This window comes from Spodoptera frugiperda, chromosome 12 (genome assembly GCF_023101765.2).
Source record: "Spodoptera frugiperda isolate SF20-4 chromosome 12, AGI-APGP_CSIRO_Sfru_2.0, whole genome shotgun sequence".
NCBI classification, from domain to species: Eukaryota; Metazoa; Arthropoda; class Insecta; order Lepidoptera; family Noctuidae; genus Spodoptera; species Spodoptera frugiperda.
Window position 1 is genome coordinate 2,653,801 of NC_064223.1, and position 23,346 is coordinate 2,677,146.

General features: G+C 36.2%; 5 protein-coding genes across 8 annotated transcripts in view; 1 reads left to right on the forward strand and 4 right to left on the reverse strand.

Moving 5' to 3' along the window:
- Positions 1-23,346, reverse strand: part of LOC118263056 (seminal metalloprotease 1-like) — a 418,985-nt gene that overhangs the window by 384,218 nt on the left and 11,421 nt on the right. The gene's annotated exons all lie outside the window — the stretch shown is intronic.
- On the forward strand, positions 9,260-11,129 carry LOC118262872 (deoxynucleotidyltransferase terminal-interacting protein 2). Its single transcript, XM_035574514.2, has 4 exons — positions 9,260-9,467; positions 9,679-10,043; positions 10,260-10,424; positions 10,860-11,129. Exons 1-4 carry the CDS (start codon positions 9,380-9,382, stop codon positions 11,103-11,105), a joined length of 864 nt encoding a protein of 287 aa, XP_035430407.2. The 5' UTR covers positions 9,260-9,379; the 3' UTR covers positions 11,106-11,129.
- LOC118262873 (estradiol 17-beta-dehydrogenase 8) lies at positions 11,295-14,474 on the reverse strand. The gene is made up of 7 exons (XM_035574515.2): positions 14,306-14,474; positions 13,783-13,920; positions 13,340-13,530; positions 12,945-13,050; positions 12,771-12,855; positions 12,362-12,477; positions 11,295-12,034 (listed from the first exon to the last, which is right to left on the reverse strand). The coding sequence occupies exons 1-7, from the start codon at positions 14,346-14,348 to the stop codon at positions 11,949-11,951; spliced, it is 765 nt and encodes a 254-aa protein (XP_035430408.2). The 5' UTR covers positions 14,349-14,474; the 3' UTR covers positions 11,295-11,948.
- Positions 15,025-21,215, reverse strand: LOC118262866 (homeobox protein aristaless-like 4). The gene is made up of 3 exons (XM_035574506.2): positions 20,962-21,215; positions 17,600-18,114; positions 15,025-17,190 (listed from the first exon to the last, which is right to left on the reverse strand). Exons 1-3 carry the CDS (start codon positions 20,975-20,977, stop codon positions 16,717-16,719), a joined length of 1,005 nt encoding a protein of 334 aa, XP_035430399.1. The 5' UTR covers positions 20,978-21,215; the 3' UTR covers positions 15,025-16,716.
- LOC118262867 (uncharacterized) lies at positions 15,698-16,327 on the reverse strand. The gene has a single exon (XM_035574507.2). The coding sequence runs from the start codon at positions 16,325-16,327 to the stop codon at positions 15,698-15,700; it is 630 nt and encodes a 209-aa protein (XP_035430400.1).

Consider the following 23,346-nt stretch of genomic DNA (forward strand, 5'->3'; position numbering starts at 1 on the left):
ACGTGCAACATAATATAACACCTTTTAATCCACGAGCAGTAGCCATACATTGTACAGTAATACAATATTACATCCAAAAAAACACTTAGAATTGTATCCGAGAACACGACAGTCGCCTTTGCTACCTCTTGACCAACGATGAACCAGCTAATACACTTAGATATTTATTACTTAACTAAAAAATGTTACAAGACATTATTACCCAACAAAAAATAGCTTATCATAAAACAATCTATAAATAGAACAACTTATTATACTCCGAATATCGCGAACGTTCTTAAAATATAAATTTATAAGGACGAAAATATAACATAAAATGTCTTTGAACCCGCGCTATTTCTGGGTGATTTTAAGAGCACCATAGAGTATAAAGGAGCCAGGGCCGGATTAACCGTAAGGCAGAGTAGGTAACTGCCTAGGGGCCCAGCATCGACAGGGGCCCACTGCAGACCGCAAAAAAGTTTTAAGGCTCGAACGATAATGATAATCATCTTTTTTTCAACACATGTAACACTTTATAAAGCATATGGAACCATTTAGTATCTAATACCAGAACTAATATTATAATCTTGTTGGATGATATCAGGCAGTGGCGTTTTACGACAGTGAATTGAAAAAACACTATGTGCTTTGTGTGTGTTTAAACTCTGAATAGAAATAGACTAGACTGTTGAGTATTAGTTCTTTTTTAATGGAATAGGTGGCAAACGAGCAAACGAGTCACCTGATGGTAAGCGATCAGGGCCACCCATGGACACCACCATTCTTTTTATGAAAAACTTAAAGAGAGTAACATGATTCATGTGATTATACATATAATAGTCAGTCAAAATAAGTAAACAAAAGGGGCCCAAAAATTGTATTGCCTACAGGCCCATGGTACGGTTAATCCGGCTCTGGAAGGAGCACTCGACCTTGGCCAACTGGATTGTAAATAAAGATGGTGGGTCCAAAATCCCACTTACGGCGGCGAGAGGGTTCCACAATCGGCGTTGTACTCACGTCATTTGTGAAATGGGTCGCGTCGCGTGTTATAATAGTCTTTAGTTGGTTATATAAAAAGCGAAGTGATGTGTTCGCTGGTGATGTATGGCGGTAATGCTATTATAATGTCAACGTTAAGATTGTCGCGTTTTTGTTTAGTAAAAGGGAAATAAGGTATTTTTTGGGGAATATCGCCCAATAATTTCTCCCGTCTTAGGGTAGGCTAGAGGGAGTGTCAGATTCTTACTGACTAAAAACCACCCCGTTCCTACTCCTGTTTTTCAAGCCGGAACCCCGTTAAACCCGCCAGGTAGTCCGTAGCTCCGGATCAGGCATCTGCCCTACTGGGCCCCATCTGTGGTGGGCTGATGGCTCTTTGAACCGCGCGCGGAACTCGACGTGCCACACTCACGGGTCTGGTTTTGGTCGGGCGGCAAGCTACCCTTGCTTCCGCAGACCCGCAAGAAATAAAGTATTAAGATTAAGAAACGTATTATTAAGCATTTCAATTATAAGAATTGGGGTACGTAGAATAATTTATAGTCAACAACATATATAATAATAATCGTGGTAAGTAACGCGAATAATATGATGAGATCATATTATGTTTGTCCTACTCATACCTCAGACCCATAAATCTGTCTGAAGTCGACTCGGTTATAATAAAAATAAGTGTCTGTGTGTGAGACAAATGCCTAGTATTAAGACAAAGCTGAGACAACAGAACATTTGTCTGTCTGACCTTAGCTACGAAATTGTTAAATCGATTGTAATGGAATTTGGAAGTAAGGAAACATTTAGGTGTTATTAGGGTAGATCCGTTTGAGGAACTGCAACAGCACCAATAAGCAAAAAGTTTTTTTAGGAAATTTATCCAATGACTTCTCCTACTTCGGGCGAGGCGAGAGGGAATGTCAGACTCTTACTAACTAAAAACCACCCCGCTCCTAATCCTGCTTTCCGAGTCGGAGATCCGGTAAACTCGCTAGGTAGTCATCAGCTCAGGAAATACGCAAATAGTTAGATTTACAATCTAGTACTCACATACACACACTTTACACAATTTCCTTGATTTTAGAGGAGAAATAAAATAATATATTGATACACAAACTTTTTGGCATCTTCAAAGTGGTATATTAAAAAAAAATACAATGCACTCAAACAATTTCATTTCACTGAACTCCCCAAACACAACCACTCAAGGTCACGAACACATATAAAATCAAACGAAATACGACCTTGTAACACCCTACACTAAAGTCTATTATGCTGTTTGACATATAATATCTAAAACAATCGAGTAACCAAAGACTCGATCACACTGTTTACCTGTACCCTCTTTGTATCGAGATACGTCACGTTCTGTACACATGCAGGCGAAACTGGGTCATTGTCGCGGTCGATACGGTCCAAGGGTACGTCCCTGTGTTGGCCATAGGACCAGAATGGGTGTACTTTGAGGAGCATCTTAAGAAGACCCCTGATGACAGCAATAAAGGTAATGGGGTGAAATTTATTGTTAAGGGGATTATATAGAGACATTTCTGGTTAACCTCCATTGTACATCTTTGTATACCAAAGCTAGATAGGTACCGTACCATTAATTACATGCATGGTATCAAAGTGTTATTTAGCTCTTCATACACATAAACGTGTACAATATGGGCTTAATTCCATAAGCATTTTCTATCCTACAGCTGCGGATTGCCTGGCAGGTTACCGGGCCTCGAGCTCGAAAAGCAGGAGTAGCAACGGGGTGGTTTTTCGTCAGTAAGAGTCTGACACTCCCTCCGGCTCGCCCAGGGCGAAAGAAGTCATTGAATAATTTTCAACCCTCAAAAAAAGGCATTTTCTACCAGCCAAACCTTTAGATGATACAGAAATAAACCAGATGAGCACGAACCAAGCAAATCCAGAAAAGATAAAAGTAGCAAAAATGCAGTGTACTTATCTACTACTTACACAAATATATACCAATATATATTTAAATAATATAGAAACGTAATAAACGTACATAATAACATTACATATACTATTTACATATTACCTATTTGTAGCCATGATCATGGAGACTGACAATCTATTCAAAAGAAGCTCCCGGACTTTCCGCTTGAACGACAAACGACCAGACAGCATCCTCCCACATCCTGACATCGGTGGGGAGCGTTCCACAGCAAGATTGATTGAACAAAAAAAGAAGAATGAAGAAAATTTTTGTCATGTGTAGGACATTTTGGGTGTAATGAAAAACAATCATCAAATATTTTAATGTCTTTTGTATTTATCTTATTATATACTAGCGGCCCGCCCCAGCTTCGCATGGGTGCAATGGTGATATATTATGCATGTTTTATACATGTAAATCTTTCTTTTGAATCAGTTTATCTATTAAAAAAACCTCATCAAAATCCGTTGCGTAGTTTTAAAGATTTAAGCATACAAAGGGACATAAGGACAGAGAAAGCGACTTTGTTTTATACTATGTTGTGATTTTTTTCATCATATTTTTTTCCACGTTACTTTGCCAATAACTTCTTTAAATGGAATCCTCATAGTGTATCTACATACCACCAGACTAGGCACAAAGCAACCACTTTGAGTTCGAGTTGCATGTTTGCAGTATGCGGTCAAATCTTACTAACAAGCCTACAACACAAATAGTGGTCGTTTCACATATGCCTTTGACATGAAACCACTCGGTACTCTCGTCAAAGACTGTTCCCATAAACTTATTGTATACTCTTTGACTGTTTGACTGACTATCTATCGAAAGCACCAAATACCTGAAAAACTACTGGAGCACACACTATTTTGAATCTGTACCAAAACCACAGAGTAACTGTGACACACACAAGATCACGCCTTTTATCCCCAAGGGGTTTTTTTTTTTTTTTTGGGTGGAAAATCATCCAATGACTTCTCCCGCCTTGGGCGAGGCGAGAGGGAGTGTCAGACTCTTACTGACTAAAAACCACGCCGTTCCTACTCCTGCCCGTCGAGCCGGAGCCCCGGTAAACCCGCTAGGTTGTCCGCAGCTCCGGATTAGGCATCAGCCCTACTGGGCCCCATCTGTGGTGGTCTGATGGCTCTTTGAGGCGCGCGCAGAACGCGACGCGCCGCACGCACGGGTCTGGTTCTGGTCGGGCGGCGAGCTACCCTTGCTCGTCGTCCGCAGACCCGCACTTACGGTGGCCGGAGATCGTCGCGCGATCCCCGACGCCCGGAGTGTCTCCGGCGACGGCCGGGACGTGAGGAGGTTTGCCTCACGCGCCCCGCCTCCTCCTTAGCTAGCATGACTGCTTCGCAATCCCCAAGGGGTAGGCAGGATCTACATTACGGCACTTAATGCCGCTATACAATGTACATCCACTTTGCACCATTTGTGTTATAAGTCCCATGTAATAGGGGGGTAAGCCTATTGCTATATACAGGCCACAATTCCAGAGTCCGTGCTACTACTATTGACAAATTTTCGAAAATCTGAAAAAGTAATACTTTGCCCGACCGGGAAATAGAACCCGAGACCCCTTGTCTCGTTAACTTCGACTGACATCTTAATCTGGATAAGCAAAGGTAACAAATAGCCATTCAGCCTATACATAAAGCTCGCCATTCATTGGACAAAGCGGACACGTTCTGAATTGCATCAATACGCAAACAAATTGAATGGGAATATCAGGCGCAATCATGTCCATTTTAATCGCTTAATTTATTGAATTCGTGCGTTTTTGCGGTGATCGGTGACTTTTATTATTTTTGTATCGACGGATTACCAGTGTCAATACAGCCAATGGGCATCACCAGAAGAATTACACATATTTCTCTTATAACTATATTGATGCGTGAATTGGGACAAGCCAATTAAGCAGACCGAAAGCGAAGACGCAGATAATAATATCTTGCATTAAAAATAAAAAGATATTCTTCATTTTAATTTTAATATTTATTCCAAAGAACATAAAGTCCAACTTCAAATGACTGAGACGTGTTCAACAATTTCATTTTACCGGGTATTTTTCTGTCTTCCTGTCTGCCGTGTAATTTATTAAATGTAGCCTTTCATCACGCCTATGGGAAATGAGTAAGTCTTAATAAGTAGTTGGAACCCTAGGGCTATCAAACTCACTCTTTTCATTCATTTATTTTCGTACCTATGTCCTTCAGTGTAGAGCAAAAGATGCCTTATAAGGTTCTTAATTACGCTTAGATATTTATTGCTTAAAAGTTTCAAGTTCGTTTTTAAATAGAAAAAAATGTTCTAAGTGCTTATGTCATAAATTACATATCTACGGTTGAAAGGCTAATAAATTGTATTGATCTAAGCAAATTTTTTTGCCACATTAATTTATACTATACATATTCGGAATCACAGATTTTTTCTCCATCGAACGATGTAGGTATATAACTAATACACAACAAACATATAACTAATACGGATTTAAATACCTGTTGCTCCTAGTAGGTGACCACGCGACGTCACCTCGTTGACCACGCGTTGTCCGCCCGTTGACACCGAGCGGCGAAGCGTTGCTGGTCGGCACCCTGTATGCCAACTTAAATGGTTATGGTTAAACTCGTAGATCGTTACCTAACGATCTACGAGTTTTAAAAGCTTAAAAGTATGAAATAAGAAATTTCTATAATAACTATCGTGAGACATACTACATTAATAATTAAAACCGGCCATGTGCGGGTCGGACTCGCCCATGAAGGGTTCCGTAACAGCAAGTAGATGACATAATATAAAAGTTATAAAATAACTTGGTTTTACATAGTGTTTGTATGAACGACAAAGTTATATTTGCGGTTTTTGAAAATGTTTTATTTCTTAAAAACTAATAATGATATCTGGTTCAAACCAATTTTCGTTGTTAGTTTCTATTGAAATCTACAGCATATATTTCTTTTAGTTTTCTCACTCTCTTATTTTAAAAGTTAGAGGTTCCCCCCTCTCATTTTTCCACTTTGGAAGCGTCTAACTTTCAAACGGTTGATTTTGACGAAAAATGGTTTTAGGAACATTAGTGTCTTTTTTAAAGACCTATCCATAGACACCCATCACGACTATGTTATTAATTTTTATTCAAAATTCGAATAGCGGTTATCGAAATACATCAACCTACTAAGTTTCAACTATATAGGCCCAACAGTTTCGGAAATAAATGGCTGTGACATACGGACGGACGGACGGACGGACAGACAGACAGACATGACGAATCTATAAGGGTTCCGTTTTTTGCCATTTGGCTACGGAACCCTAAAAACGCAGGTTTACTCACGTGAAATACTGAGAAAAGTAGGCTGCGTGACATTGTCGCGGCCGCGCTCATGATGAAGAGTCCCTCTGTGACTCGAAACTAGTAGTTCTCAGTAGTTATTTCATAAACAGCGGTTTTCTCACCGCTGTTATTTAATTAAAATAAGAGATCTGACTTATTACTTATGCTTTGTTGGCCGAGTGGTTGTAAGTGTGACTGCCGGGCAAGGGGTCTCGGGTTCGATTCCCGAATCGGGCAAAGGTATTACTGGGCATTTTTCGGCTTTTCGAGAATTTCTCAAAAGTAGCACGGAGTCTGGAAGCGTGCCCCGTATATGGCAATAGGCTCACCACCTATTACATGGTACTCACAACATAAATTGTAGTGATATGAGTGACATGCCATAATGTACACCTCTGCCTACCCCTTCGGGGATAAAACGCGTGACAATATGTATGATGTATGTATGTACTTACTACTTACGTCTAAATAAATTACAGCATTTAAAAGACTGCTCTGAAGAAAATAAACAAGAACGTAGGTACCTATACCTATTTACTAACGTGCTGCAAAAAGCGGAGCGCCTCAAAATGTCCTTGTCCCCTATTTTTGGAGCACAACCTTGTCGGGCACAGTCTGTAGCTGTCACAATAACGGGAAGAAATCGATACTCACTCAGACAAACACAAAGTGCACGTGATTCTGCTTGTTAGGCCTTTGTCGCTTTGTTATTGGGAATTCGGGGAACCAAGATAGTGATGTTTATGGAGAGGTATCTTACTATACATTTCTGTTGGCGAAGTAGTTAAGTATTTCGACTCTTGCTATACGCGTACAAAAGTGGGTATTTGGTTGCTTTATTTGTTTCTTTTACTGCCGTACTCAAAGATATTTAATGATTACTTAAACTATTCCTAAGTCACGATTTTGTTCTAAAAACAATTGCTAAGGACTGGTTTAAGAAATCATTAAACGACTCCGAGTACTTAATTACTGAGTAATTTAAATGTGAAAAGCTACAATTATTATGTATACCCGTAAACTGTAGGAGTTTACTAAACTTTGTATTAAAGAGATAAAACAGCGACAATAAATACTTAACTAATAAGCATATAAATAAGTAGGTAATTTAATTTTATGTTCAATGTTACACATAATTCGCAACCGCCATACTCATAAATGGGTCGTTAGGGCCTCATAAGGGAACATTTATAAAACATAATACACGAACTAACTATTATTATGTGAGCGAGTTAAATATTACACTTCATGATGATAGAGGTACGGTCACTGAAAATGAATGGACAGAGACCAAACTCAATCACTAACCGTTTTTTTATTTAGGTTAGTTTAGTTTCCTATAGTGATTTACCTAAATAAAAAAAACTTACTACCTAATATTATAAATGCGAAAGTTTGTGAGTTTGTGTGTATGTTTGTTAATCAACCACGTCACAACGGTTGACGGGATCCGGATGTAGAACAGAGGTTATGGACTGGAATAAAACATAGGCCTCTTTATATCCCACGGAAACGCGGGCGAACCCGCTGGCAGAAGCTAGTAATAGACAATAGCGTTTTGTTGCGAAAAATTTCTTGCGAAAAGTAGGTAGGTACATAGCGCTACAAACAATCCAAAGGTAGGTAAACTATTATACATATTAAATCAGATTGCTGTTCTAAGAAAGTGCTCTTTTACTTTGTACCCGAGAAAAAAAACTACAACACAGAAATAATAGTCATTAATTCGGATCAAATATTCAGAAGCCAAGATAACACTCTGGCGTTATACTTACTCGTGTTTATTAACTGTTGTATGTTTGAACCTGCTAATGGACTAGATTTATACAACGTTACGTTTCCTCATAAACCAAATGTTCCGTATAGAGTCCTCCCTATCATTACCCGGGGAGGTATTAATATAATTCTCTAAACTTTGATACAAGCAACTTGAAAGCAAGTTGTTGATTCCCAATTGTGGTTGCTCTGTTCCTAGGTTAGAGGGTGTTCTCAGACAAATTGGGTAGTGGGTATGTAGTGTGGGACGATGATGTTATTTAGAAAGTTACAGAAGGTCAGTGTTCGTATTCATGATTGATTTATTGACTTGGTACCTTCGTTATTATAAATTAGATTTTGTGTCAGATAAATGTATGGTATATTTATTTGGGTGAGGAAAAATAATTTAAAATGTAGTTTTAAATATTATGTATCAAAACACCACGTTACTAAACTTTTTAATGTAAAAATCAACCATCTTCTTTTCATGGAAGGAAGGAAAAATAAAAAAGGTTTCTATTTTAAAGGTGGGTACAGTCCTTAGAAAAAAGGGTTTTTTTTGCTAAACCACAGATAGCATATTATTGCCCACGTGGAAATTCCACGAAGTCTGTAAGCTTTGACAGAAATATGTACCTCCATTTGAGGGTCCTCCAAGTCCGCTTCCGCGACAATAACGACCCTCGAACACACCCTTAACGAAGACCCTTGAAAGTAGACCTTGAATAATTAATTCCCTGGAGAGAAAACCACAAATGTTGTCTGAAAAAAATCTTATTCTGTGATATAAATAGCTCATGTTCCACTCGTGTAACATTTATTTATAGATTTGTGTTTTTAGATGACAATTTGCAATTGATTACCATTTATTCTATTTACATTCGTGCTACTGGAGAAAACTGAGACTCCAAAAAGGCCTATTTCTAGCACTGAACGGAACCGAACTGATGATGATTAAACACATTTTTAAGCAGTTTAGTCATTATAACCAGCATCAATATAAAAAACCGAAGATGTAGATAACTTAAAGAAAGTCTTTTTCTTATATAATTGTTTATGGGTTAAAAATCGTCAAAGCACTCCTCACACACCCCCGTGAGCTAGTAAAAGGAAGTGTCTATGTTCAAAATATTATGAAATGAAATACACTTCTATTTTTAAAATAATTTCCGAACGAAACACAATTGACAGTATTATTTATTTACAGTTGCAACACTGATAAGCTGGCATTGGCATATTATGGCAACATCAGTATAAACGTCAACGTCAAAAGCACGCGTGAATCTGTTTACAAAACGTGTGAATATTTTTCAGAAGTTTCAATGATTTAAATCAAGGAAAGCTTTATATTAAACAAAATGGATTTTATTATCGATACTGTCGGAGATGATGATCTCCAAGTGCGAACGGAATTAGTGGATGATGCAGAGAAACCATATTATAGAGGTTAGTTTTATTAAATATCTTAACAATCGTAATTTGTGTAAACTAAATCGGTAATTCTCAGTTAAAGCTAGTAATTTTAAGTTTCTATCTAGTCCGTTTTATTGTTGGTTAGCAGTTGGGCTAACCACTAAACTCATGATATAAATATTTTAGTAAACACAACATGCAATTTGAAGAAACAAATTCCTTACTGTAACTTACTTTTCCACAGATCAAGAAGAAAGGCAGGCAGCAATTCTATCACTATTCGACACAAAGAAGCAAGAATTAGACACAAAACATGCGGCAGAAGAAGAAATAAATTTAAAATTAAAAAGTATGAAGATTGACAACCTTTGTGATGAATTCTTCCAAGAGATGGGATGGTCACAGTCAATCATTATTAAAAAAGAGAAAAAGAAAAGGTTATTCCACTTTGACCAGCTAGATTTGGAGACTGGGAAACTGAAGTCCAACCTCGGTGGTGTCGATGTTGAGAAGGAGATGAAGAGTAGTGTTCTGAAGCCAGGGTTTGAAAAAGACCATGAGATGCCCAGCTATGACGTCAGTAAGAACAGACTGAAGGCTCTTAGAAGGGTATGTTTTATTGAAATTGTTAATACAATGCATAACTAAGTTCTATATCATCATAATCAAATAAGGCGAGTTTAGAGCTTTATTTCACACATATTTTGTGCTGTTAGGAATATTTTCATTGACCTTTATAGTCTATCATGCTCGTCAATCCAATGTTTCTTAATGTTTATGTAAATTTTATTGAACATACTAAATATTTTCTATAAATAATTACAGAAAGAACGAGAGAAGACCAAGGGACCTGGCTGGTTCAACCTGCCAGCACCAGAGGTCACTGAGGAGCTGAAGAATGACCTCCAAGTCCTGAAGATGAGATCAGCTCTAGATCCCAAGCACTTCTACAAGAAGAATGATATGGAAGTGCTGCCTAAGTACTTCCAGGTAAGTTAATAGTGATCTTTCTAACATATTATTATGATATTACTTATTGACATTATATTCTATGAGGATGGAGAAATGTATTAATTGAAATCCTTTAAATTAGAATCATTATTCTCCATATTTATATTTAAATAACAGGAGCCTGTTACCATACACTGGGCTGCATTAACCAGTGATATGCTGGAATACAGATCCACACGAGATGCAATTTGTTTTCTACTGTGTCTTATATACAAGCATATGAGAGGTTATAGACAGTAATATACAAAGTTACTAATGATGTGTTGCAGCTCATTTTCATCTGAAAGCATAGCAGATTAATCACATTATTATATTTAATAGGATTCTGTTTCATATCTGAGAGACTTAAACTCGACAATAGAACTTGCCAACAGCCCACCATCTCACCCATTAATAATGTGAATTTATTTCCAGGTGGGTCGCATCATGGATTCTGCACTAGACCATGTCAATGAGAGATTGACCAAAAAACAGAGGAAGAGGACTATGGTCGATGAACTTCTAGCAGATGCTGAATTCCAGAAGTACAACAAGAAGAAATACAAAGAAATAGTTGATGAAAAGAGAAGGACAGAGTACAGAACTTTCATGAGAGATAAGAGGCAGAAGAATAAAGCTGAATTAAAGAAGACTAAGTTAAAAACTAAGAAGAAAGCATAGATAATAAATTATTAATTTAATTTAGTCATGACTTTTTATTTTTGTTTTTTATCCATTATGCCAAAATAATTATGTATTATAGTGGCAACCCAGCCTAAAGAAAGGCGCGGGAAATAATCCGTAATCAATACAAGCTGTTTCGGTACCTATTTCACAAGATAAATATTAAAATAAATAAAATATCACAAGTAACAACATTCAACCCTTTATTTAAACTAAATGGTTTCAGTATAACAATGTAAAATTCGAAGTACATGGAAAATATCACAGGTGTTGAAGACACATTTGTTGTATTGGCACTATTACAATAAAATATACTATGCATATTATCAAACTTCAAGAATATATCTGATAAGTACAAATGTTATATAATTTTGGGCTATATTATTTGAGCTAAAGACTAGAATTACATTATTAAGCATCTATAACAATATATGAATGAATTCTATCAATAACAATTATTTATAAATTGGTTCAAAAATATACATATAAAAATATAGGCAATTGTGGTAAAGAATGTTAATCAATTGTACACTTGCATATTCATTTCATTTCATTTTTATCATGCCAATTTAAGTAGAATCATATTGTTGTGGAATTCATTGAATAAATGGAATTGCCTTTTGTTCTGTTGCTATATATTATCATAAAAATAAGAATGAGGTACATGAAATTATGGCAGATACATGATACACACCAATTCAACTTCTAACGAAGAACTCTTACCCAAAATAAACCCTCACAAATATCTTAACTAAAATATTTTAAGTATCTAGTGTTTTGTTGAAAACTATGGAAGTCCACTGGCCGCACCCGAGCTGACGGAGTCTTATTGTTGGCCATCTAGTATCCACCGGTGACGTCGATTGATGCTCCCGTCATGAATGAGCTCTTGTCTGAACTCAAGAAGGCGATCACTTCCGCTAGTTCTGGAAATAAAAACACCATATTATGTTTACTATTTTGATTAATTATAATAAGGATGGTTACATTAAAAATTAAGTTTTATCTTTAGCAAGTCTGCAGTATAGGTAAATAAAAACCATTACCATAAATAAAAACCAAAAGTAAACTCTATGAAATAACATACTTATCTCTCAGGTTCAATACCAAAGTCAATCAGTTTAAGAAGACTTTAGGAAAAAATATTGGGTGGGCCTCATGGGTGATGTTTTTTCATCACATCAACCGCAAGACACCTACTTCTGAATGTTATATTTCAAGTAGGACTGTCTAATAATATGTTATACACTCACCAGTAGGAGACCCGAGTCGTCCCAAAGGCACCATCTTCATTATTCCTTGAACAACCTTCTCAGGCACAGTCTTTACCATTGGAGTTTCTATGAAGCCTGGTAATATCGCGTTTACTCTGAAATTAATGTATTAGCAACTTAGTGGATAGTATCCTGCACAGTTGACGCGGTGACGGGGCAACTGGCTGCCATGTAACGGGTAGCGGGATCAATTCCCTCATGGAGCAATTGTTCGTGTGATCCACAAATTGCTTAGTTTAAAAAAAAGTACAAGAAATTCATTCTAAATAAATATTCAACAATTACATGGCAATGGTTGCTGTTCGTGAATGATTTACTTTCAATAGTATTCTAGCCGCTGTTGAAGACTTAAAATTAGGTAAGTAATTATATACTTGTTTAAACTTACCTAATATTGAATTTTCCTAGTTCCTGAGCTGCTGATTGTGTCATGCCGACTACACCGGCTTTACTAGCCGCGTAATTGGTTTGACCTGAAAGAAAATAAACAATTAACTATTTAGTTTTATCAAATTAAATGAAAATACCTTAATTATTTGCAAATAAATGTAGGGGTACGAACCCATATTTCCATATTTGCCTACGATACTTGAAAGGTTTACAATCGAGCCAGGTAGTCCCGCTTCCGACATCGCCTTTGAAAATGTTTGCATAACTAGAAAAGTGCCCTGAAAAAGAAAATAAGGTATTTATTTCACTGAAAATTAAAGTAGATCTCTTAATTATCTAGGATCCCTTATTGTGGTGAGATCTTAATTATCTAGGATCCCTTATTGTGGTGAGATCTTAATTATCTAGCATCCCTTATTATGGTGAGATCTTAATCATTATGTGAAATTAATAAATAAGTACCTATATTCAAAGTTTAAAAAGTATAATAATATCTAACTAGAATTTTATTCTAGTGAAGTACAGAAACAGAACATTGGTAAAAAAAAATACATTAATTTTTTATACCTTTAAATTAGTATTTAGCACACTATCATAATCCTCCTCGGACAGTTTGAGCAGCCAGTTGTCTCTGGTGATACCAGCAGAGTTCACCACTATGGTCGGAGGTGCCTTGTACTGCTGCATTATTGTCGTTAGTAAGTTCCTCACTGCTGTTGAATTGGACACATCCAGTTCCACTGCCATGTGGTCTGCATCTGTAATAGTTTTAACGGAGCATGATATACCAAGTATATTCCAACCTTTCGCTAAGGCTCACCCATGTCGCAGGGTCTCCTCTATCACATAGGACTTATATGACATCACCCTGTGACATATATTACCCCATAGAAGGCAATGGGTAAGTAATACATAGAAGTGGAACTCAACAGAATCACATTGAAGTGGATATTGCATTATATCTGTGTAGATCTGTTCAATTAATTAAGTATGATAAAATAATTGCCTACCATTTTTGCCAGAAGCTAAAGCTGTATGGGTCTTAATAGTTTCCATAGCTGCATCATAGTTCTTGTCAGCGGCCACAACTATGGCACCTTCTCTGGACAGTACCTGGCATGCTGCACGACCAATGCCAGATCCAGCACCTGTTGAAAACAAAATTTCAATCTAGTAGGTAATTGGGAAAAAGGAGGTTTAATATCATCTTATCAGTTTTAATTTATATTCTGTGGTCGTAATAAATACCGTTATAAAACTTATGACCGCTATCTTTAGAACATTCAAGGTATTGGAGGTCGTGTTTATTATTATTAGGTAATTGATAAGACAACTAACAAAATACCCTACTAAAGTATCAAGCAACTAAGTATATGTTTTACAACTTTAGTTGTGTACTTGCTTCTTTAGGTTTCTGTCATGAAAATAGGTTGTAATCTGCCATAACATTTACCCTATGAATGTACCTATTTATTACCTCAGTGCCTGTCTTTACTGGGATATATTATAAGAGTGAAAATAAAATAATCTTACCAGTAACTAGAGCCAATCTTCCAGCCACTATTCCTGACACCATTTTTATTGATTTTAAATAAAATAATATAAACTTAAAGTAAGAGGAATAGAAGAACCTGTCTTGTGTTTAGAAAGTTTGACTTTGAACTTTCCCTACTGCTGGCTTATCAACTTTATCAAACAACTGTTATCAAAATGACGTCTAGTTATTCGTTCGAAAACTAGATGTAAGAACGTAACGAACTAAAGTTCAGAAATTAGTAATAATGAAAAACATGAAAATCGGCTTGAATTATTAACGTAACATCATGCTTCTTTATCCCTAGGGTAGGAAGTTGTGTGTGTGTTTCAAGTAGGAAAGCCATGCTTCGGGACGAATAAACCGGTTTGACTAGAATGAAACCACGGCCTCACAGTAAGGGGAAACGAGTATGAATTAATAATCGAAATAATGATTTCTTGTGTTTCGTCGTGTGAGTCGGTATGAGTGAGGTTACCGAAGGTCTAATCATCTCCCCCCCCCCTCCCATCGCCTATTCTCAAAAGGCCAGTCTGGTTTAGTGGGTATCCAGAACTTATCATTAGTCTGCTTGTTTGCTACCCTTTCTAGTATTAGGACTCCCTTGCTTGATAGAGACACCTGACCAACAAAACAGCCCCCCTTTTATTAATAATTAACTACAAGAAATATTGCAACAGACAATATTGAGACTGGGTATGAATAAAAAATATGTAGGTAGCTAAATAAACATTTATTCTTATTCTAAATAATACAGGTACAATAAAAATGAATTAAAATCCAAAACTCAGTAGGTAACCAATTTATAGAGCATTCAACTCTGTTTTTATAAAACTTTAATTTTGAAAAACTTTTTTTCAATCCCTACTAAAATCAAAAAGTAAAACTTACACATAAATTTAAAATAATATCAATGTTTTTTCAAACCACAAAATTAAAACTAAACTTAAAAAATATGAATGAAGGTTGCGTCACAGACTTTGTCCCTTCAGCTCCAAATAAAAAATTAAAATAAAAAAATAGAAAATGTTTAACTTAAAATTACTTATTGTTACAAAAAAGATCTTATTGCCTACAACATGAGACTACCATTGGAGTACCATGTTTAATACTAAAAAAAGAATGACATGGCAAAACAGTTTGACTGTTTGTTGTACAATACAAAAATGGAAAACAGCACTCTTTCTTTTTTCATTGCTTTCACACAGACTAATTTTTTAATCAAGTCAACCAATAAACTCAGACATAATGAAAAGTTTATTTTTAAAGTTGAACTTTTCACAATTTCTAAGTTGATCCGTTAAAAACTTCTTAAATCGATGCTTCAGTATTAATCTCAAATAAAAAAGTTTTTTGCTTTACAAAAATAACTAGATTGTCACTAACTAGTTTTAGTCAACTATAGGTTTAAACAGAATCCATAGTCTTTCAAACTCCATTTGAAATTGTTCTACTAATTTTTTTTGTGAAGTCACTAAGCAGTCTTCATAGTTCCCCCACAATGCTTGGTTAGTCCAGTTTAGTGAGCCTGACATGACAAACGGAGTTGTATTTGGATCTTCACTCAGTGTGTCTATGACACAGAACTTGTGGTGCATCAAATTGGTTGATTTCATCCATCGCACTGGTATGTTTTTCTTTTCCAACTTCCTTATATTGGATCCAGGCGCAAACGCCATGTCAGCGTCAACAATCACACGTATCTTTACACCTCGAAAGTGCAACTTCATTATTATATTAGTTATATCTTGATTTGACCAAACGTACATGCAAATATCCAGGCTATATTTAGGTTTACTCAAGTAATGCAATATTCTGTCCATACTTTTAGATATCTTGCAACGAGAGTGTGGGCTCGTCCTAAGTTCCTCTGCGCCATACGAAAACATAATAACCTCATTAATGTCTTCTTTTTCGGTCTCTTCTTTTTTCTTCTTTACCAAGTATTTATATGTAGCATGCGCAAAGAACGCAAAAGATAGCACCATAAATAAAGTTTGGCTGTATGTTTTCAAAGACATGGTGTTATTTTGTAGAAATCGAAATTAGGGGTTAGGAACTTCGGTTTTCTTCTTCAACGACTTTAATTATGAATGTATTTAGTCGTTCATTTATTTTAAATGTATTTAGACTGTGACATTTTATTTTCAGCTGCCAAACTATCACAAGAAATACAGCTCACGATTTACAATTTTGCGGTTACTATTTTGCGGTTTGCAGTTTTGCAAAATTTTGACATTTGACGTCATTGTCAAACTTCCCGCGGAATCGCTGGAATAAAAAGACATCTGAAATCTGGGCTTTTGAACTTTATACAAATTATTTCAAATGGTTTTTAAAATGAAAGACAATTTTTTTTTCAGGTTTAATTCATAAGTCACTTTAATTTACAATACATTTAAGAATATTTTCATAAGGTTATATTATTTAAGCTAAAGTCGTGTGGTCTTAACCGTAAATTCAAATTATATGAGCTATGATGAGCCGGCTGTAAAGATCCGCTGTAGCCACCAATTAAACTGCAAGAACTGTAGCCATTATCCGTGGTGCTTCCATAGCCGACCACACTTTGTCCTATAAGACTATTGGTATTTTGCACGTACTGCCTATTGCTTACATTCTGCATCATGAGAGAATAATCATTCTGATACAGTCCTGTATTGGTAATAGGAAGTCCAAGGTTTAAGTTAAGATTGTTTGCTTGAAAATGATGGAGCCAAGGTTCTTTAGAGTTGCGCGCAAAGTCTTGTCTCGGATCTTGGTGGGGTATTCCGATTGGCACAGCAATGGGCTCCGGTGAATTTTGGCTTGTTGAACTTCTGTGAGTTGACAAAGCGGATCTCTCGTTTCTTCTGAACTTCGCTCGACGGTTTTGGAACCATACCTGGAGAAGATTTAATTACATTACATAAATAATTATAAAATGTTGCAAAATTAACTTGCGATTGCCGGACGGTCGGGCAAAGTACTGCTGGGCGTTTTTTCGGTTTTTCGAGTCAGTAAAAATTTTTCAGCAGTAAGTAGCATGTAGTCTGGTATTGTGCCTAGTATATGGCAATAGGCTCCCTCCCCCCTCCCTATTACACGGGACTTTATAACATAAATGGTAAAAAATGGGTGTACAACTGTACATTGTACAGTGGCATTAAGTGCAAATTACATTAAGTGCTCCTTTATCTACCTCTTCGGTTATATAAGGTGTGACGTTACTGACGTTATAAAATTAATTTCACGATTTTATTCCCCGACGGCACAATCAGATTTTTGGAAGATCAATCAAAAGTATTTCTCACCTGTACTCTGGCTTCAGTCAGGTTGACCCTCGCAGCGAGATCTTCCCTAACAAACGCATCCGGATAATGAGTCTTTTCAAACACCTTCTCAAGAGCAGCGAGCTGCTGACTTGTGAACGTAGTCCTGTTCCTTCTAGGCTTCTTCCGATCATCAGACTTTACATCTCTTTCTTCCTCAGACTCTTTTTGATTCTCTCTCTCTTTCCCACCCTTGTCTTCGTACTTTCTTCTCATGTCTTCGTATGCGAGGTAGTCTACAGGTTTGATGTAAGGTCTTTGGAGGTCTTTTGGATACCATGTAATGTCATTCTGGTAACTTGTGTCGTAACTACCGTTGATCTGACGGCCTGCTGTTAAATGATGCAGCCTCAAAAGACTGTCTTCATGACATTTTATCATTTGAAAGAGATTGTGGTTGGTTTCTGGGTAATTTCCTGGGCTCATATTGTAATTGGCAGCGTTCTGGGATTTCGGATCGTAGTTCTTCGTGATAGGTTGTCGGGTGTTCGTAATGTCTGTAAAGAAAGATATGATTAAATTAAAATTTTATAAGATACTAGGGACCCGCCCCAGCTTCGCATGGGGGCAACGGTGATATGTTATGCATGTAGGTATTATACATATAAACGTTCCTCTTGAATCGCTCTATCTATTCAAAAAACCAACGTCAATCATCAAAATCCGTTGCGTAGGTAGTTTTAAAGATTTAAACATACAAAGGAACAAACAGGACAAAGAAAGCGACTTCGTTTGATACTATGTAGTGACTATAAGAAATACCTATTAGGGCCTTAGACCTATTACATTCTTCATAATATCTTTATTGACGAAAAGACGATTTTATATGAGAAAGGCGGAGCACCCCAATACATGTTATGGAAAACGAGTTATGTCTACCACCACTTCATATTCGTCGTAGATACCTAGCCAGCAAATTCATTTTAAAATCAAAATCTCTTGTTAACAATAAAACCTTACAATCGCTAGAAAATCTTTCACTATTCACAGGTTCCAACTATTGGCAACACAAAAAGTTGCCGTTACTTATTGACATTCTTTCACAGTATAACTCTACTCCTATACACTCTAGTACTCAACTTGGAATGTTTTCCCTCGATAAGTGGATTAGTAGCATAGATTTGTCCCATATAATCAGTGATAAAATTCCTAGTATATCTAAAGCTAAACGTCATTACAGTATTATACAGCTAAAACAATTATGTACTTCATATATACAAGAACAGTATCCAGATTATCATACAATTTTTACTGACGGTTCCAAAGATAAAGATTTGGGAGGCGCAGCCTTTTTGGATCCGATTCTAATAAATCATATGAAGATTAAGATTGATTCAGATATTTCTATTATGCATATTGAACTGATTGCTATATTGGAAGCCTTATCCTATATTCTATCAGTCAGCGGTGATAAATTTGTGATTCTGACAGACTCCAAAAGTTCGCTGCAACATTTGGCTCGAAACACTTCTCACGTGCGAGGTATTCCGACAGCCTACGCCATATATGAATTAATCTTAAAACTTCAATCTAATTCCAAAATGGTACGTCTCCAATGGATTCCGTCACATGTTCAATATGAAGAAAATGATGTGGTAGATATGCTCGCCAAACAAGCGTGTGTTGATGGTGTTCCCATGAATATTACCCCACTGTTTTCGGACTATTTTGGAAGAGCAAAAAATAAGTGTTTCGATCTTTGGCAGGAGTATTTTGATGAAAGATCAAAAGAAAAGGGGATCTGGTATCGAACTATACAGCCAGAGATTTCTCGGGTTCCGTGGATTGACTGCGACCTTAATAAAAATTTAATGACTATCGCCTTAAGACTCCGTTCCGGACATATTCCATCAAATAAGTTTAATTATTTAATGAAAAAAGTTCCGTCACCATGCTGTGATTCATGTGGAGTGGTTGATGATGTCCTTCATATTTTGATGGAATGTGCCCGGAATGAAAATACTAGGGTTAGTATTTTTGGTCCGCAAAGAGTGAATGACATTGGCCTTTGTAACTCCATGCTTGCTTTTCCAGTGTCCGATAAAGCACAACACTTGTACAAATTAGTGATAAGTAGATCGTAAGTTAGTAATAAGTAACCAAACTTTGTTTTTCCTGCACTGGGCGATATGGTCGCCAAGCGACAAGGCCCTTTAAATAATTAAAAAAAAAAAAAAAAAATATGAGAAAGGCATTTTTACCTTCCCCTTGGGGAACAAAAGTTGTTACATTATACAACATAGAATGCTAAGTTAAAGCAAAATACTAATTTCATATCAATAAATTCGCATCAAAATAATACTAAAACAAAGGGTATTAGACACAAAAGCCCACTTGTTCTGCAGATCGCACACGCACCGGCGGCTAACGTCTGTAGAGCGTTGTTTGTTCGGCGTACGCGCAACCCTATCGGTTACTTTAGAAATCCGCAATGCTTGCACGTGGAAACTGTTGCTTATGCTCCTTTGAACTTACGAAGGCTGAGTAGGTACGGTACCTAAGTATCTAAGACTAAGTACTACATACATACAGTAGGTGTTAGGTACCCATTTGTGTTCTTGATTCTGTTTGGTGGCTATCAGAAAAAAACTTTTTAAAATATTATTATAAGTAACCCGCGAATACTGTGATACACTCAGAATGAATGAAATGAAAGAGAATAGTGCTCGAGTATGAATTTCCCATTACGTAGTTATAGAACAGAATTCGTTAGGTAAATATAGGAATATGGTAACTAGCATTCTATCAAAGATGTGCTTCTATGCGCCTACAATACGCATTAATAGATATGTATTCTCCGTTACGGGCTAGATTCTAATACCCATTTTTTTATCGATAATTAAATCTGATCAGAATTTTGTACGCAATAAAAAATAATAAAATAAAAAAATGCATTTTACTCTGGCAGTAAAAACAGGTCATCTTGTCTTTAGCTGAAACTATCTTTACATGTAAAGGCTTCTCAATTCTTTCAGAATCAGCCACCTACATAATTGTTTATATCTACATCTAAGAAAAATATTACCTATGTATTAGATCTCTATTTATTTTATTTCATTATAAATTAAACTACAGTTAGTTAAAGGGGAAATAGCTCTTAAGTTACAGCACTTTAGTACCTGCCTACCTACATTTTCGCTTAATTTACTGTTATGTTGCGTTTTAAAAAAACTCTAGATAGGTACACTCCTTTGATTATTTCAATAATCAAGATAACGGAAAAAGTATTGGGTACCTTATTTTACAGAAAATAATTTGAATTAGGTACTATCTAAGTAACTTAAATAAAATAGCTACGCGCAAAAAAATAACAAGAATGAAATTGAATTATTTTGGAAACTTACCTTTATTTTGCTCCATTACAGCAGTTTTGACACGAAACGATATAAAAATCGAATTTACTCAAATATTTCGTAAACACTGTCACATTTGTTTAGTATCAAATCCCCGCGCGTCCACTCCGGCGCAGATCGAACACGGCCAAACCGAATAATTGTTATTAATTCGCCCTCTTATTGAATTACTTTATTTAATTAAATAATTCGACTAACTCATACTAATGTGCGAACTAATGGAGTCTGTGCCGCGATCTGGCTGCTTTGCTACTTCATCTCAAAAACAACATGTGTGTTGGCGCAAAAAATACTCTGAAAACGTCCCCTGACTAAACACACCCATCCACTGAAAAGAAACGGAATTTTCGCCTCTATGTCCATGTGCATAGATTCCATATTTTAAATCTGTTGCATGTGAGTTTGGTATTGGAAATTAACACTCTATAACAACAGCTTGAAGATTAGTTTTGTATTGGTGTCTGAAAGTGGGAGTTCCACTTGGTTCTAAATTTGAATTTGTTTCAAAGGCCGCGAGGCGTGGTTTGTCTTGGCCCGCCTGACTCCTGTGCGTAAAAAAAAGTAAAATATTTTGAGCGGGAAGCGATTCAGGCAATAATTGACACGTCAACGTAATTATTTATAGCGTTTGAGAGAAAATGAATACAAAGTTTTTAAGTAATTGGTTGTGATAAGTTTATGTTGTTAGAATCTTGCGGTGCGGATGTGAAATTGTATTTTTATTGTTGGCTGAAAATTTAAGTCGCGAGTGAAAGCTAACGTAAGCGTGTGAGGTACGCCCTGGAATACAACAAGAATACAGACCAGGTAATTTTCCTTTATACTTATGTTAGTACCGAACTAAATAGATTTAGGTGATAAAATAACTATAATATTACCTAAATATGTGTTGATAGTACTATTATTTATTATTAACTAGCTTCTGCCAGCGGCTTCGCCCGTGGTTTTATACCACCTATAATCCATGTATCCTATCACCCAAATCAGCTCATACTCTGTCTCAATGTCTGTATAGCAAATTTCATCAAATTCCGTTGAGTAGTTTCAGCGTAATTGACGGACAAACATTGTGATTTGCAATTCCATAAGTATTGCACCCGGATCCGTAGGTTAATTTTAAGATTTTACGTACCCAGATTTTCTCGTTTGCACAGACCTTTAGTAAATAATTTATTTTAAAATACACAAAAGTGTATTGGGGAGGCCTATGTTCAGCAGTGGACATTTTATTGCTGATACGATGATGCAAATTTAACTGGAGTAAGTACTGGATGCACAGAACATATAAAGAGAGTAGAAATGAAATAGTTCCTGATTTGTATCAGAACGCGTGTCGCCGTTTCTCCCACCCTTTAATTTCACTACAAGCAAGAGACCAATGTCTGAGCGGATTACCCCCACAAATAAATAACACACATTTAAATCTCGAATTTGCTATTGGTTGTCACACAAACGCAATGACTGCATTTGACGTACACTCTAACACGCATAAAAACTCATGTATGCTAGGGCGAGACAAAGGTCGATTGTTGATATCGATAAAATTTAAGTAATCTTGTTTTTGTTTTACAAGTATTGTTGAATATTGTGAAATTGTATTCATGCGAAATAGAAACCAAGTAATAAAAGTAAAATAAATAAAAAATACATAACTGAATTTTAAAACCAATTTTATTACTCAATAAGTTAAAAATCAGTAAAAAATAAATAAATCATAGGCACTTTTGAACGTCAAAGCAAATATAATAATATTAATAACGTCTGTCTGTCGGTCAGCCCTCTAGTGAAGCTATTTGCTCGTTCCAAAGTGTAGATTCCTATGGAGAAGATCGAAGATCTGTTCGTTCGATCTTTTTCAATTAGATTCACAATACAATTCTTGATAACATTGCTTTTCTTTGCATCGATTGCTTGAACTATGTGAGAACAATGTAAAACTAATATTCAGTCAAAGCGATAGAAAAAAAACCTTAAGAACAACAAAATTAATACAGTCTGGAGTTGACCAGTCCCAGTTGACAGCGCTCGTTCACCAACATGACACGTACACCAGCACCGTCCAACTCAACCATGTTGCAGGGAATCGAACGATCCAATGCCCGTGCCACCGCCAGTGAGACCTTTGAGTGAGCATGACAACTCTAAGCTGACACAAATGCATTCTACTAGTCTAATTTAGCTAATTACAGGGCTCTCACATTTACAATAACCTGTATAAAGTACAGAACAAATTGAAATAACATGGTTATATTATTTCATTTTTTAAATTTACGAAAGATGATATTTTAAATATCGCCATTTTTAGACAAAAAAACTGATTTAAAGAGACTAATTTAAAATTTTCTAAAATAAAATCAGTTTACTTACTGAATTACA

What these genes read in the sequence shown, in the direction of transcription:
- LOC118262872 (XM_035574514.2), top strand. Translation starts at nt 9,380, where the DNA reads ATGGATTTTATTATCGATACTGTCGGAGATGATGATCTCCAAGTGCGA. An exon ending in GACTGAAGGCTCTTAGAAGG is followed by an intron (nt 10,044 to 10,259) that starts GTATGTTTTATT and finishes AAATAATTACAG; the next exon opens with AAAGAACGAGAGAAGACCAA. An exon ending in TGCTGCCTAAGTACTTCCAG is followed by an intron (nt 10,425 to 10,859) that starts GTAAGTTAATAG and finishes ATTTATTTCCAG; the next exon opens with GTGGGTCGCATCATGGATTC.
- LOC118262873 (XM_035574515.2), bottom strand. Translation starts at nt 14,348, where the DNA reads ATGGTGTCAGGAATAGTGGCTGGAAGATTGGCTCTAGTTACTG. An exon ending in AGGCAAATATGGAAATATGG is followed by an intron (nt 12,856 to 12,944) that starts GTTCGTACCCCT and finishes ATTTTCTTTCAG; the next exon opens with GTCAAACCAATTACGCGGCT. An exon ending in CTAGGAAAATTCAATATTAG is followed by an intron (nt 12,478 to 12,770) that starts GTAAGTTTAAAC and finishes CATTAATTTCAG; the next exon opens with AGTAAACGCGATATTACCAG.
- LOC118262867 (XM_035574507.2), bottom strand. Translation starts at nt 16,327, where the DNA reads ATGTCTTTGAAAACATACAGCCAAACTTTATTTATGGTGCTATCTTTT.
- LOC118262866 (XM_035574506.2), bottom strand. An exon ending in TGACTGAAGCCAGAGTACAG is followed by an intron (nt 17,191 to 17,599) that starts GTGAGAAATACT and finishes AATCTTCTCCAG; the next exon opens with GTATGGTTCCAAAACCGTCG.